The 16813-nt window shown below is 37.4% G+C and overlaps 1 protein-coding gene across 1 annotated transcript in view; it reads left to right on the top strand.

The window, feature by feature from the left end:
• LOC133992874 (alsin-like) overlaps positions 1-14834 on the top strand; it is a 35140-nt gene extending 20306 nt beyond the window's left edge. Inside the window, exons 24-40 of the mRNA XM_062431653.1 lie at positions 201-379; positions 1043-1108; positions 1198-1296; positions 1503-1667; positions 2273-2384; positions 3213-3290; positions 3970-4106; positions 4431-4586; positions 5204-5318; positions 5865-6022; positions 6746-6844; positions 7764-7946; positions 8570-8615; positions 8790-8851; positions 9801-9950; positions 10068-10164; positions 10627-14834. Of these exons, the coding sequence (XP_062287637.1) occupies positions 201-379; positions 1043-1108; positions 1198-1296; positions 1503-1667; positions 2273-2384; positions 3213-3290; positions 3970-4106; positions 4431-4586; positions 5204-5318; positions 5865-6022; positions 6746-6844; positions 7764-7946; positions 8570-8615; positions 8790-8851; positions 9801-9950; positions 10068-10164; positions 10627-10665 (1941 nt within the window). The 3' untranslated portion in view covers positions 10666-14834. The remainder of the gene's footprint in view (positions 1-200; positions 380-1042; positions 1109-1197; positions 1297-1502; positions 1668-2272; positions 2385-3212; positions 3291-3969; positions 4107-4430; positions 4587-5203; positions 5319-5864; positions 6023-6745; positions 6845-7763; positions 7947-8569; positions 8616-8789; positions 8852-9800; positions 9951-10067; positions 10165-10626) is intronic.
• The last annotated feature ends 1979 nt before the right edge of the window (positions 14835-16813 follow it).

Genomic DNA, 16813 nt, shown 5'->3' with positions numbered 1-16813 from the left:
CTGGATGAGGAGGAACACATAACTTTGGGATCAACACATTGTCACTATGTGTAGCTTCATTAATTACACCAACTCCTGCTCCACTGGTTCAAAGATTCCCTCTCCAGTATCTGTTGATGATTCATATTTCAGTCTTTTGTGCCTCATACGGCCATATCTCCCTCATTAACTTCTTTTTTGTTTTCTCCTTCTCTCTGTAGAACAAGTGGCTGCACTCTCTGAACCAGGAGATAGATCGAGTGCTGGGCGGTGGAGGTCAGGGGTCGTCGCCAGGACAGGCGGCCATGTCTCGGACGGCCTCGTACAGGTTCACAGGAGAAGGAAGATTCAAAGATGCCCGGTACACGGGGGGCTGGTTGGCAGGACAAGTTCATGGCAGGTTAGAGAGTGTGTGTGTGTGTTACTGTAACATAATTATTAATTAGTTAAAACTTACAGAGCTACTGGTGGGTTGGGCTGCAACTTACGCTTATTATCTGTCAAATATTTTCTTTATTCATTGATTCTTTAATCTTTTAAATATAAGAAAATAGTGAACAATATCCATCCAAGTTTGGGTCTAGGGTTTCATCTCCAATTGTATTTATATTGTGTAACAGTCCAAAACCCAAATATATTCAATCTATAATCATATAAAATAAAGAAGAACAGAAAAATCTCATATCTCACAAGCTCAAATGAGAACATTTTAGCACCTCTGTCTTTAAAATGGACTCAAAACAATTAATTGATTATCAAAATAGTTGCCAATTAATCGGCTAATCATTGCAGCTCTAATGGCGGGTGTTAAGATGGTTTCAGGATGATGACAGCATCTTTAGTTCAAAGTATCAGAGACTTGTGGGGTGATGAGTGAATGTAAATGAAGGAGAAATGAAAGTACCTGCAGGGAAGCAGTGAAGTCAGTGTGGACTGTGAACACACCATTTCGAGAATTGTTGAATATAAATTTAGTCAAAGTTAGTGTAAGTTGATTCTACCTGTTGGTGGCTAATTAAATGTAAAGTAATCACTGGATTGTAACATAGATTTGCTTTTACAGAGGAAACATGGAATGGGCAGACGGACGGACCTACAGCGGGAGCTTCAAGAACGGACAGGAGAACGGGTCGGTACATTAACCTGGTGTTGTGTTATGTTGTGAAACTGTTGTCTTGACATTTCTTCATTTAAATGTTGCTTTTCTTTTTCTTCCAGCTATGGAGAATCTATAATGCCTAACAAATCACTGAGTAAGGCAGACACTTACCAAGGACACTGGAAAGAGGGCAAGATCCACGGCTTCGGCAAATACAGGTCAGAACGCTGTTTACTATTGACCTTTCAGTAAAGTGAAGAGTAGTGAATGACACATGACCCATATATGAAACACTGTGTGACTTTGTAATTATGTAAAAAAGTAATTTCAGTTTACAAAATTACTTCTGTCATGTTTGCTGTGAAGCAGCAATACTTGTGTGTGTGTGTGCGTGCGTGTTCATGTCTGTTTTGGTCTTTCCCAGATACGCCAGTGGCGAGGTGTACGAGGGCTGTTTCTGTGATGGCCAGCGTCACGGTTACGGCATGCTGAGCTCCGGTAAGCTGGCTAGGACTTCCTCCAGCGTTTTCATTGGCCAGTGGGTCCACGACAAGAAGACAGGATACGGCGTCCATGATGACATCACCAGGTCTGATTAATGGCTCTGTCTTAAACACAGGAAAGCTTCCCGTGTAAACAGCATTTAAACGCTCAGCTGGATGTTTCCACAAAGAGTCTTTATTTTAGTTTTGGGAGTAAACATGCAGCGATACAACTTTGAAACAAATGATCCGATGTGTGTAAATGCAATTGTGGCATAGTGTTGTATGTAAAACTTAGATATGAAATCTTTTTCCTTACTTCTCATTATTCCTAACTAGGTAATAAATGCTAAAAAAAAAGAAGAAGAAAAGAACGTATAACTGCATTTATTCAGTTATTTTTAACTGTCATCAAACAGCACAGTATGACGCTCTATCTGAGCAATTATAACTCTTAAATGAAGAATATGAGTAGACAATTTCAGGAGAACATCTACAGTGCACTTCATTAATATACGTTTCAGTATTGTTTTTTGGCAGGTGAATAATATTCCTTAAAATCTTTTGTGCACTCTGGCTGTTTCATGTGTGGTACTATATTATACGACACGATACGTTTTTAGTTATCAAGGCTGCACTGAATATGTGCAGTGAGTGAATTTTAAATTTGAGCACTGAACACTGATCACTGCTGTCCTTTTTGTTTTTCCAGAGGTGAGAAGTACATGGGACTGTGGGTGGACGACCAGAGGCACGGGAGTGCTGTGGTTGTTACTCAGCACTGTCTGTACTATGAAGGGACCTTCAAAGAGAACAAGATGAGTGTAAGTGTATAAATGATAAATGCACAACTTGATTTTCAAAGATTCAATTGCATGACTGTCTGAGGAAGCTGATGAGTTTGTTCATGAAATTGAGTGTTTACTTTACCAAACTTAATTATCCTGTAAGATCTGGACTAATAAATAGTGTTTATGATATTAGTTAACCTAAAGTCTTCATTCTACCATCTTAAAAAATAGCACGAAACAGAGGAATCATGTCCAGGCAGGGCCCAGATAAACTAACCTCTGCTTTCATTCCCAATAGGTTAGATTACTGTAATGATTACTGTAAAGAAAACTGAACACATCACACCAGTTCTCAGGTCTCTGCACTGGTTCCCAGTGTGTCAGAATATAGAGTTACAATTACTGCTGCCTGTCTATAAATCTCCTAGCGTGCAATCTAAACATGGAGAAGCACCAGTTTGTTAAAATGTTTCCTTTAAATGGTTTCTTTATTTTAATTAGAATTTGAATGTTTTTATGTATGTGTCCTCATTTTTAGTGTTTGAGATGTGCTATAAAAATACAAATATACTAATTAAAAAAAAAAAAAGCAGAATCTTCAGTCAGTTTGATGGAGATGTCATCTGCTGCTCCTCCTACATTAGATGACACCATGGAAATCTAAACTTGATATTTGTAACGAATTGTGGTGAATGAATCACCTGCAGCCAGAAATCTGAAATTGTGAAAAGAATATAGAGCACAGTAAGAATAAACAAATGTTCTGTGATCAAAACAAAATAATCTATGGAGACAGTCCCAGTTACTGTAGATCCATAATATGAAATTATGAAGTTTGACGCAGTTTGTATTTTCTTTCAGGGTTCAGGTCTTCTGGTGTCAGAGGACAACACAGCTTTCCACGGGGAGTTTTCTGATGATTGGACTGTCAACGGGAAGGTACAAGACTTCTCTGTCTCTTTTATTATTGTCTGTCTGGCTCGAACAGTCGCTTATTCATTTCCATATTTGTCCTTGTCTAATGCTACTGGAAAAACTGAACAGCCAACTCCTCAGAGGGTCTTTTTAGGACCACCAATCACTGATCAAGACTTTTTTAGGTTACCAAATGTTACAGTTAACTTTCATGAACTGAAAACAGATATGCTCATTCTCTGTGAACCGGGTTTTACGTCATGGTTACATTTGTATAATCAATATAGTCACTGTGGTAGCGACTTGTCAGTCATTAGGTAGCCACGCCCTAAAGCACACCCTGCTTTAATGTATATTTTCCTGTAAATGGGACCATAATTTACAAAATGAATATCATGCTGTCTTGAATAAGACTTGGAACTAGTGATTTAGACCTTAAACATGTTAGGAAAGTGTTTACTGAGGTAATAAATCAAGTGAGAAGTAAGGTCATTTTCTCAGTCTTTTTTGTACCCAGTGGTGTCTCCCCCTGCTGGCCATTAGAGAGAATGCAGGTTTAAGTAACTTTTCAGATTGGGGGCTTACCTACTTAGTCAAAGCATAAATTAATTATATTTTTGTCATTTTGTACTTTATTCCAGTTTATTACAAAATGATTAAATGGGGACTTCAAATATGTATAACTCTTCCTCTCTTCTTCCAGGGTGTTTTGACCCTGGCTAACAGTGACTATTTAGAGGGCGTGTTCAATGGAGAGTGGACTGCCGGTCTGAAGGTGGTTGGAACATATTACAAACCAACTGTCGAAGGACCAGAAAACAAAGACAGAAATAACCTGCTGTGAGTTTTAAAACATGGAATTCACTTCAACTGATTTTTCTACTCAACACCATGTGAACGCACTTATGTTTACCAGAAAATATTAGTAGTAAATAATAAAAATAATAGTTTTTGTGTATATTTCTATGCCTTTGATATTTTACTAGAGCTGCAATGATTAGTCAACTATTCAGTCAGCAGAAAATTCATTGTTATTCAATCAAATGAATCATTTAATCAGCTTCTATTGTGAGGTGTTACTGAAGACGTGACAGGATAAGACAGTTTGTTGGATTGTTTATATCTTTTTGGTATTTAAACATGTTAAAATGTGTGCGTGTGCAGCAGGTTGGGTCAGTATGTGGTTCCCGCAGATCAGAGGTGGAGCTGCGTGTTTGATGAATGTTGGAGTCGACTGGGCTGCGATGGCGCCGGCAGAGGAGAGCGGACGACAGCCTGGGAGAACATCGCTATTACTATAACAAGTGCACGACGTTACGGGTAGGTACACACACAGTCAGTGCATTAACACACACTTAATCAACCTGGTTACTGTAAATCCACGTATATATGCCGTAGACTCTGATCTTATTTTGAAATTGTAGCTGACTCATTTTAACTGTATTAAGTGATTGATGACCCTACTTTCTGACTGACTTTTTTTTTTTTTTGAAACTGACCAATTTAGACTTCAACCTTCTACTTACTGTAGTGTTAGTTTCAGTTTTAGAAATATTTAAAACACAAGAAATTACCTCTCCTTTCTTCCAGCGGCTCCGTTGTACATTCTCTGTCTGAAATCTTTTGTTATGCACATGTGTACTCATTTAGAAACCTGGTTTAAAATATACATATGACAGAAATATACATCCTCCAGGAGAAATCTACCTGGGGAAAACAGGTTTCTCTAATCCCCTCCTCCGATAACAGCAACCAGTTTACAATATTACAATTAAGAATTTAGCTTACTGGAGAAAACCAACTGTAACCTGGTTACTTTACTGCATCTAAACGCACTGAAATACACACACAGAGGCATTGATAAACTTGACTGTACCCGAGATACACAGCTAAATATCAAAATAAGCGTGTGTGTTTTTCTGTCTGTGTGTGTTCAGCTCTAACCTCAGCAGGTCTCAGACCAAAATATTGGAGAGTTTGGAGTTTATTCCTCAGCATGGAGAACCAGTTACCACCTCGAACTACGACAACATACGAAGATACCTTACCAAGGTATATGTGACTCTGAGGGAAAGTGTTTGTGTGCGTGTGAGAAACTGGCTCTCTCTGTCTTTCTAATAATCAGTGCATTGTTTTATCAGGTACAGACTGAGAAATAAGATTGGTTGGTTGCCAGTTTGGTAGTTTATTTTCTCCACCCTTATTGTTATTATTTGGACAAAATATCAAAACCTATCTTTTAGTATACACCGCAAACTATAGCTTCCAAAATGACTGTAAAGTTGAAGTAACACAATACTAAAGCAGTCTATTAAGACCTTCATACAGGTCAAAAGTACTGCAGAGCGGTTTGTATTTAACTGCATTAATTTTAGCTTTGTGTTCTGAATAAATTTGCAACCAGATGTACATGTGAGTAGAGAATTTATCATGCTAGAATTAATGAGAATAAGTGAAATAAGAAGTATGATTACTGCTCTAACCTCATACTGAATCAGTGACCATGTCTCATTGTGTGTGTGTGTGTGTGTGTGTGTGTGTGTGTGTGTGTGTGTGTGTGTGTGTGTGTGTGTGTGTGTGTGTGTGTGTGTGTGTTAGGCCTGTGAGACGCCCCACCATCCTCTGGGCTGGCTGGTCGAGACGTTGGTGACAGTCTACAGGATGACGTACGTCGGTGTGGGATCCAACCGCAGGCTGCTCAGGCAGGCTGTTCAGGAGGTCCAGGCCTACCTCACACATTTCTACAGCATTGTGAGGTAGTTTCAACTTCTGACGTCTCACTCTTTGTTCAGCTTTTTACTGCTCAGCCTGTAGATGTCCCGCAGGTTGATGTTGCATTTTAGACTCAATGTTTCATCAGCTCTGGTTGAAAAGCTGGAGAAAGTCACTCAGGTGTTGCACAGAGCTGTATTTTTCTCATCTATGATGTCTGTTTAGAAAGGCCGGTGGGAGAAAAATACTAATGCTTATAAATACTGCACTGACGAAAACAACTCCAAGGACGTCTTTTCTCTAAAATTTTAGCTTTTTTTCTGCAGTTGTGTCTTCAAAGTTTTGATTTTTTTTTTTTTCTTTATTTGAAAAACTTACGAGACCAGCTTGGCTCTTCATGAGGCACAGAGGTATCAAAGTGACTCAGGTGTGTGTCAATGAATATTTAGTCTCTTACATAGCTATGGCTATAATCACATAATTGATCTATATCTCTGGTACAGATTTGAATTATAGGTAACAGCTCACGAGTACTCTGACTCATACATGTCCAAAGAGTTAAACACGGGCTTTACTACACACACACAGAGTGCATGGCAGATTCTTAGATTAGTTTTTTCTACATGAAACATTGCATTATTTTAGCAGGACAGTCTATAACTGATCATCTCCAAGCAAACCCACAACAGAAATGAAATATAAACATCTTACACAGTTAAATTTAGATATGTTTAGCCCACCATAATCACATATGTTTTTGCTTGCAGGTTTCTGTTTCCTGGGTTACCAGATGATGGCGGCGTCATTCCAAACACCCCAGTCTCTCCATCCAAAAGCAGACACGACTCAGTCACATCAGAGCAAGGGTGAGTCACAACAACACAAGCATGCAGATATAAAGATATATAGATGAGTATGGGGTCACTCAGAGTTTCGGTTGTTATCTCTCCATCCTTCTCACAACACCTCTCGTTGCTCCCAACAAAGAAGTGGTCAGTGAGGTTTATCAGTGAACAGGGAACATGTAAGAAACTATGCATCTGGTTAAACAATCAGGAAAGCAAACTGGTCAGGTTTCACACATTCAGCACTTTAAGTTTGTCTCTGACGGCACTCGAGAGAGTTTATTGCTCTCAAAACTTCTGGATTTGGGAGAAATCTGACCTGTTTTTGCTTTTTATATTTCTGGTTATCATTATTCTTAGAACTAGTGATTTTACCATGTGTTCATTGGATGAAAAACAAGTCATAAATTAGGCTTGCAGTTACACCGACTCAAGACAAGAATCAGGTTAAGTTGGACATGATGTGAACTGGGAATACTGGTCCAGACTTGAGTCCCAGGTCAGGTTATAGTGTGAAGTTTTTATTTTTAAAGACTTTATTAATCAAAAACAATGTTCATTTCATCACAATCAAAGTGTTAAACATTGTAAATAGAAATTACAATCAAGTTTTATGAAAGTTAGGAAACATTTATTATAATGATTAATTGTGCATATACTCTTTTTGCTTTTGTTTAACTTATAAAATATGTCAAATTATGAAGTTAAAGAGAATATTTTTGTTTAAAAATGTGAATTAAAATGTTTCCATTATAATCCTTACATTCAAAATCAAATGAGAGTCTAGCTGGTGTGTTAACAACCAGGCGATTAATTCAACAGATTTCTTACAAGCTGACATCATCCGTCTCTGTGCCGATGAAACAGAAACACTGTATGTTAAAACTTCATTTCTCGTTCTCTCCTCCTCCTCCTCCTCTTCCACCACCTTCTTCTCCAGTTATGTCGTGGTGGTGTGCTGCTCCTCTCTGCTCCTCCCTCTGCTGCTTCCTCGACTCTACCCTCCTCTCTTTACTCTGTACTGCCTGCAGGAGGAGCCGGAGGAGACCCAGTACTGGGATCGCATCCTCCGCCTCAACAAACAGCCCGATCAGTCACTGCTCAGCTTCCTGGGAGTGCACGAGTGAGTGTGCACATTCACAAACACAAACACACATTATAAACTTATAAACCCATAAATAAACTGAATGGTGGTAAGTTCAGCAATGTCGTTCTGGTTGTTAATAATAGTGAGTTTCCTTCCATTGAAAATAACATTTAAGAGTCTTAAAGTACTCTGTGTATTTCACATCAGCTCTGACATACCGAGATTATTTTATTCAGAGTTCAATGTCATAACGTTCAGACTGTGTCCACTACACCAAAATTACAGCTCAGCCCATTCCTGAGAGCTCAGTAACAAGCATATAACAAAAGGCATCATTTTAAAGAAGATTAAATTATAATTAAATGAATCAGAAAGGAATGGAAGGAAAAAGAGGTCAACAGTGGAGACTTCTCAGTGTAATCATACAGTAAAGAAATAAAGTATATCATAATACACATCTGTTTTAACTGTAAAAGTGACTGAAATACTTTAAATTTCTAACACTCGCCTCTAATGCTGTCCCACTCACACAGAGCTGTATGCTCACAAAGAGTGTGTGTATTAAAATCTAACAAACAACCTGACAAGTGACGCACAGCTTTACATATTGCTGGTATTTTATGTAGTTTTGTTCAGTTAGTTTTGTTTTTCTCTTGTAGGAAGTTCTGGCCGGTGTGGATGTCGATTCTGGGAGAGAAAAAACAGGTCAGATATTATCAGTGCTTTCTCTACATGTAGCATTTCTTTTTTTTTCTTATCCCTGTAGATGTCATCGACACACATCACTGATTATCTGTGATAACTGTAAATCTGAACAATGCTGTTTTATTTCCTGTTGTATTCTTTGTAATATCCTCTTTATCTGTTCCTCTATCACAGATCGTATCCAGCAGTAAAGATGCCTGCTTTGTTTCCGCTGTAGAGACACTCCAACAAATCAGGTAGCTCCAGTGTGACCTGATGTAACCTCAGATCTCTTCACTTATGTTTTTTACCCTGTTAGAGAGTGCTAGGTAACAGTTTGCCGAATCAGTCGAGCCGTTCATAGTAAGTACTGCCTCAAATTATGGCTTTTGGAGAAAAAGATTCAGGAGGACGTATCATGCACATTTCCAGGTCCATATTTAGTTATTTTTATATTTATGTATATTTGCTCATGGCCTCTCCTGGAAAATCTTTGCATGATTTACAGTTAAAAAACAACAACTTTATTTATCTTATACTGGCTCTTTATGCAGCCACTCTCTTCAGCCTCCGTGTGAAACAGGCTGTTTTAGCTCCTGTCTCTGTTCTGACTGTTTAGTTTCCAGAGGTTTCCGCCGGCTTTGAATGCTATGTAAACAAAGAGTCACAGTAGGATTTCACTTCCTTTTCTCGTTCTTTACCCAAAATGTCAACTTCTCAAATACATCTGTAGATGATCTGCACCAAACAACGTAAATAAAGCGTTAACTGCAAGCTGAAGACTGGGCATATTGGACAAGTTTAAGAACTTTGATCATGTTTGATATAGACGTCATAAGAGTATAAAAATAGCAGAAAATCACAAAAGCAAATAATACATGATATTGGATTATTGAGGTCAACGTTTGATTAAATTTGACCTGGGCTCGTGACAATTATTCTGCACTAGGACTTCATTCGGAAATCGGTGGTAAAATTTGTATGCAGTCTTTAGATTTGACAGTTGTGAGTGAGAATTGGACTGAAGTTTCAGGCACTGTTTATACAGACGTCTCCTTTTAAATCAGATTTTTCACCAAGCAGTGCCCATCCATTACAGGATGAGGCAGATTATTTCTACATCAGATCTCAGTACATGACCGAAGCTGAAAGTGCATTCATGATTTATGTGTATAATTAAACAATGAACTTCCTCTACACGTGCAGCACCACCTTCACTCCATCAGACAAGCTGCTGGTCATCCAGAAGACGTTTGAGGAGTTGACGCAGGAAGTGAAGCCTATGCTGAAGGGTGACTTCCTGTGGTGCATGGATGACCTGCTTCCTCTCTTCCTTTACGTGGTGCTCAGGGCGAGGTGCGTCACCAAATACACACACACAAACTTTGTAGGAAGATGTCTGGTATTCTTCGTTTGCAGGACTCTGCGGGCCGGTGACTGAACTTTTTGTGTTGTGACTGCTCTGTTGACCAGGATCAGGAACCTGGGAGCGGAGGTGAGCCTGATAGAAGATTTGATGGATCCCAACATTCAGCATGGAGAGATGGGACTGATGTTCACCACACTGAAGGTGGGACCAACAGCGACTAAAACACATATTACTTTTGCTTGATAAGCAACTCCATCCAAATTTAAATGAAACATGCACAGTCTTTCAAAATCTAGTGATGAGCAAGAGAACACACTTCACATTTTGCTCAATGAATCTTAAAAACCTCATATAGTCCCCAAATTCAGGTACTCTTTATTCAGGTACCCCCAGTATTCTTTAAAGAGGATAACTGTACACTTTGTATTTTGGTACAAATCTGGACCCATGTTTGAATTAAAAAAATGTCTAAAAACAATTATTAATGTTTTTATCACCACCAGTTGTTTGATTCATTCATTCATTTACTGGTTTATTCATTCAGTTTCTATTTCTTTTCATTCACTCTTTCTTTCATAAACAAGTGAATGACCTTCTTTCCTTCATACATGCGTTCAGCACTGTGCAGGTTTTTTTAAAAACATGTCTGTGTTTATGCTGCAGGCCTGCTACATCCAGATCCAACAGGAGTCGACCACATAGCAGCAGGCAGAAGAAGGAAGTGGAAACAGTAGCGAGGCACTTTACACACACGAGCTGCCAGAACAAAACCAGTCAAACCACCAGTTTTCCACTGGTGGCCGTTGGAAAACTGCACAGAGGCTGAGCAGACAGACGGCAGAGGAGGGAGAAATGTCTCATACTTCCTTCACTGTTGATCCCTTCGGTATGTGCTGGAAATATTACAAAACTGCATTATCATCTCCATCTGAACTTCATTCATCTCACTAGATTTTTTATCCAGATTATCTGACAATATATAAAGTTTACATGTAGCTCAAACCTGAACATCTACAACCAGAAAAACATCTGATGAGGTGATGGTGCAGTTCAGAAATACTAATCGTCACAGTGTATATTAGACTTCTTGCTCTTTTCCAGAGCGTCGGGTTGGGTTTCAGAGTTTTGGTCAGTGACACTATTGCTGATGCAGTCTGTTTAACTACTGAGTCACTCTGAAAACCACTGAATCTAAAAAAAGATTAGTTTAGAAATACACTTTATTACACTTTATCTACAAGGGTTTGGTCCCTGTGTAACATTTTCAGCAATACATTAACTTGATTTTCATCTCTGAGTTCAGAAATATTCATCAAAAAGTGTAAAAGTCTCAGACAATTTGCCTGCAAAATTGTAATAACAGGACAGTTTTCATGAAGTACTTACAGTATTTATTTGACCGTGTTTTCCAACAAGTTAATTCACTCGAAGATAAGTTCCCAGTGAGGAGTTACACTGTATATTTTCCCTTTTTCTTCTGCTTTCTATCAAAAACACTCCAGAGAGAAGAGACTAACCACGTCTTTGATGAAGTCTGAAATACACATTTCAAAGGGAACGTGTGCAAATAATTGAAAAGGGTTTAAAGATAGATAAGATATTTTGATTATTTAAATATTGTATAATAACCAAGCACTCTTAAAGGGAACTTCACGATTTTAAAGTAACAGATCCAAAGTTTCCACCCGTTTCATTTCACTGAATTTTAACAGTGAAACCAGGTAAACAGGTACTCATTTTAACAGAAGGTTAGGGAGATCAACTCCAACCTCAGTGTTTTACTGTTACTAACATACAGTCATATACGGGTAAGTTGAAACTGTACACAGTAGCTGACTGTATAGCTTAAGTTTGGTTGAAAAAAAAAAAAAAGAACAGTTGAGACAAACTGACAGAAACATGTTGGTGAAGGCTTTTTAATGCAAAAACCATTATCTTGCACTTGGACATGTTTTTAACACTCATAGCATTTTACAGAGTGAGTTTTTTGTTGTTTTAAATACTTTTCAGTGGTCCCAGAGAAACCACAAGAGACACAGATGAAGTTTAGTGTCACACTGAGTCTCCTGAGTAGATCTCAGACCTTTGGGTCATCAGTAAGTAGCTGCAGCAGTAGCTGGAGGGCAGACTGAACACGAGGCTCTGCATTTCTAACAAAATTAAACTTGTCAGTGTGAGTCTTACATGTAAAACCAAAATGACCAGACCAGAAAGCTGTAGGTAAAGAAAAGAAAAACAACTTCATGTTGTGTTCCTGCAATAGAGATGTGCATTTGTCATCACTGATGCTGATGAGATACACATCTCAATGCATGGCCAACGGTCCAATACATTGAAGACTCATATGAAGCAAATACCAATGTAATATGATAGAATTCACTTTTATTACAATGAGATTTGACGCAATGAGGCTATGCATTTCAGTATAGAGAGTTTGATTTCATTTAAGCACACATAAAATCATAAATTAACTAAAAAGGGTCATTTTTACTTTGCACATTTGTTTCTCTAGTACTGCAACTCAGTAAGCATCTCATCAGTTTATTTTTGACCTCTAGAGAGGACAAATCATTCTACTGTAGATATGAAATTATTGGTCACATTTCTAAATAATAAAGGCACAGGATCTCTGCTAATAATTATACATAAGTAAATCAGACTTTAGAGATGCAAAGATGTTGCAACTAAGCATTACAAGTTCATCCCAAATTATATCAAGGTAATTGCATCATGAAAGTTTATGCCGCTGCACCAATGTGAATCTGTATCCTGCAAGCATTACTTAATGGACATCTCACTTTACTTGCATAGTAATTAAAAACTCTCCCATCTCACACCCCAAAATAATGTAGACAATAGTGTATATTTTGAAGGCACGAGAGTTCACTCACTTACATATTCGTTGAAACGTGTACACTCACGTACTGTAATCCCAACCTGTGTGTGCTCAGTTTGTCTGAACTTCTGATATTCAAAACTAATATACAGCAAACTGACCAGGAGAACTACTGAGTGACATGATTTTTTTTACTTGATATAATTAATGAGGGAACACTGATTAGCTGAGCATAAAGGACATTTTCATTCCTCTGCCTGTGTTTTTCTATGTGAACACAGTTCACATGAGGGAGTTTTAATGTTGCACTCACAGTTTTCAGTTTAGGCCAATTACGTTCACATTCCCTTTGTCATGAAAACTGGCTTTCAAGTTACTGTGAAAAAATGAATATTGCTTTTTTATTTCTCTGTTAGAGAGGTTATGCTGTGTGTTTGTTCAAGGATTATCAACTTGTCAGCAGATTTAAATGAAATTTGAGTGAAGGGCCAATTTTTTAAAGAATATTTAACACTGAGAGACATTTTAAACATTTTCACTGTGTTCTAATGAACTACTGCAATTACTTAAATGAACAAAATTATCTTTGTGTGTGTGTCTGTGTACTTTAACATGTTCTTTTATAAATTTACTTTAATTATTTGAAACCATCCAACATTTTTGGATTTAGATCATTTAGGGACACAAAAATAACACACTTTAATGTTCTCGCAAAAGTAAAACTTACTGATTGTTTTCTGGTCTTTAGGACCCTGAAATGACTCCTGCAGTTGTATGTTTTAGTGCAATGTCTTCTGTTGTTTTTCTGTTTTTTTTAAGAGAACCTCAAATCATTTATAAAGGAATTGTATTACTTAATGTATTATTCGATTGTAATTTAAAATAATTTATTAGAGATATAAATTTATATTAAAATATAAATCAGATTTTTTACCTGTATCGAAGAACCTGTAAAAAAGAAGAAAAAAACTCAAATTTTTAGAGTCCCTCTAAAATCCTTCCAGCAGTGACTCTTTTCATATAATCCACAGCGATTGACACGTTCATTGCCACAATGTGTTTTAATATAAAGACACAAGAAGAAGACATTTTTACTTTCTTTGCAGCACTGTGGTTATGTTACTGACTTGATGAACTTGTTTTGTTGATGTCAGGGATAAAAAAGAGTCTGCAAATCGCTCAGGTCAGACATCAAAAGAGAAACATATTATTTGCCAAAATGACTGAAAAGCTGACTCTTTTCTCTCTTTTTGAATTTCTGCCATTTTAAGTTACCTGAAATATTTGTACTGTATTTATTGTCACTCCTCAGAATCTGTATGTGTTGGTGCCGTCAAACAAAGCTCTTTGATTTCATTTTACTAGTGAAACCACTGCAGTGTAGTTTAGTACAGCTGTATCTCTGCCTCCATTAACACCAGTTTAAAGAACAATGCACATGTTTTTCATGTCTTATCCACAGGGCATCTGTAATTTCAGCACAAACAACCATTTTTATTACATCCTACAGCTTACTGTTAGATTTGTTTCCCACTTGTTTGGCACCAATTGGTTTGAGATCATTCAGCACCGCAGATAAATCAGTAGTTACTGATTTCATATCTGCCTGAGCTTGTTTCCCTTCATACTGAATATTTTTACCTTTTTTTTTTTTTTTATTAGTTACATTATCATCACATGAAACTGGTGTGTTCGGGTGCTGAATGAGCTGAAATGAACTAAAATCAATGGCTGCCTGGGAGAAACAAAAGCCACTGAACAGCTCTCATGATTACTAAAATGGTCAGTAGTGATATTGAGTGCATCTCAATTTACATTATAAAGTGGAGGTTTCACACTGTAGAAGGCTTTTAACCCCACTGAATTTATCACTTAAGTTGATTATTTTTCTAACCAAGTCTATATTTTTTATAACTTCTTACCATTTATAGAGAGTGATGATCAAGGGAACTGATTGTATAGAATGTAAAATAGTTTTGATTGGTGACTGGATTGATGCAGAAAATGAATAAAAGTGTGTTTACTATATTTTAAAAAATTGAGCAATAAATGTGGTTTAAATTCTGAAAATGTCTCCTGATGTTATTTATTGGATGCTTGACTGACTATTATGATTATAATTATGATACATGGTGATCAAGTGGGTAATTCTGGGTCTGAAAATTGAAGCCAATGCTCTTTATCGGCCAGCAGGGGGCGACTCCACTGACCAAAAAGAAGTCCGATTGTATGGAAGTCTTGAGAAAATACGGAAGAGCATTAGGGCCACGGAGTAATATATTAATTCTAAATCTCTGAGAAAAAAAGTCAAAATTTTCGAGAAAAAATTCAAAATTTTCGAGAAAAAAATTCAAAATTTCCGAGAAAAAAAGTCAAAATTTTAAAAAGTCGAAATTTTCGAGAAAAAAAGTCAAAATTTTCGAGAAAAAAGTCAAAACTTTCGTGCCCGTCTAATTTCCACCCCACGAGGATCAAGTGCCCTGAGTATCAGCCTTATAGTCCTTTGAGACACCACAAACCCCCTCTGGATAGCTCGTAGGTGTAGCCAACGATACCCCTGCATCTGTCCATTCCCATGCAGTTCCTCCTGCACGAAGGCTATCACATTGTCTATGTCCGACTGATTTCGCCTCCTACACAGTCCAAGTTCACGACACCGCCTCTTCAAGGTCCGAATAGAAATCACAATACTGTGATTCTGTGCTAAGACTGCAAGGATCTCTTTGTTAGATAATCCAATCTCGAAGTAACATTTAATTAAATCCTCCATTTCAGCAGCACTATGCCAGGACACGAAGTCTGTCAGCTCCAGCTCTGAATGACCTGGTTCTTCCTGGTAGCCTACATTTCTGACTTTTTTCTCGAAAATTTCGACTTTTTTCTCGAAAATTTCGACTTTTTTTCTCAAAACTTTTGACTTTATTTCTCGAAAAATGTCGACTTTTTAAAATTTCGACTTTTTTTCTCGAAAATTTTGACTTTTTTCTCGAAAATTTTGACTTTTTTCTCGAAAATTTTGACTTTTTTCTCGAAATTTTTGACTTTTTTTCTCAGAGATTTAGAATTAATATATTACTCCGTGGCCCTAATGCTATTCCGTAAGAAAATGACCCCATTTCTCACTTATTTATTACCTCAGTAAACTCTTTTCTACTGAGTTTATGGTCTTAATCGCAAGTTTAAAGTCTTATTCAATTCAGCATGATTTTCATTGTGTGAATTATGGTCCCATTTAATTTAAATGTGACTTTAAAGCAGGGTATGCTTTAGGGTGTGACAGCATTGGTTAGGGAACATAAACATGGTATAGATTCACAGAGTATACAGGCGTAGCTGCTATTTCGGTGTGTTTTTAGTTCATGAAACTGGAATATTTTGGTCGCCAAAAAAAAAAGTCTTGTTCTGCATTTGGTTGTATTAAAAGACCCTCCAAGACATCGACCATTCAGTTTGTCAGGTAAGTACATTTGTTTTAATTGTTTTCAACCTGTTTTTTGCTAGCGAAAATTAACATTACATACATCCACTTGTGATTAGTAGAGCACTGAGTTGAATTATTAATATTATTATAAGCAAGGAGGCCACTTCATATCCAGATGAGATTGAAAATCCAACTGAAACTGAAATTAATTTAACGTAGAAATACATTTTCTCCCTGATTGGTGTACTTATTTGGTAAAGATAAAAACTCATATCTGGTTTAAAAAACAAGTTAATATTTGGCACCAGCTGTAGGAACTGTAGTTTATTAACTGTAACAGGTACCTGAAAGAAAGTCATGAGGTTGTGCTGTGTAATGAGTCTCCCCTCCACATGGCACCTCCACTCCCCATTTGGCTGAGATTTTTTATCCTGTGGTTGTTGAATTTGTTGTGTCAGTAAATGTCAAGTTGTGTAGAGAACAACCTGCACTCAATTAGATGACCAAACACCCTCCAACTTGGTGCTGTGATGCTTTGTCTTCACCTTTGCTCTCTCCTCAGGTCTCCTCAGAGCTGCAGAGCATCACCTCTC

The sequence above is a fragment of the Scomber scombrus genome, chromosome 13 (assembly GCF_963691925.1).
Source record: "Scomber scombrus chromosome 13, fScoSco1.1, whole genome shotgun sequence".
Taxonomy (NCBI): Eukaryota; Metazoa; Chordata; class Actinopteri; order Scombriformes; family Scombridae; genus Scomber; species Scomber scombrus.
The sequence above is the reverse complement of the archived record's forward strand: the minus strand, read 5'-3'. Positions and strand labels throughout refer to the sequence as shown.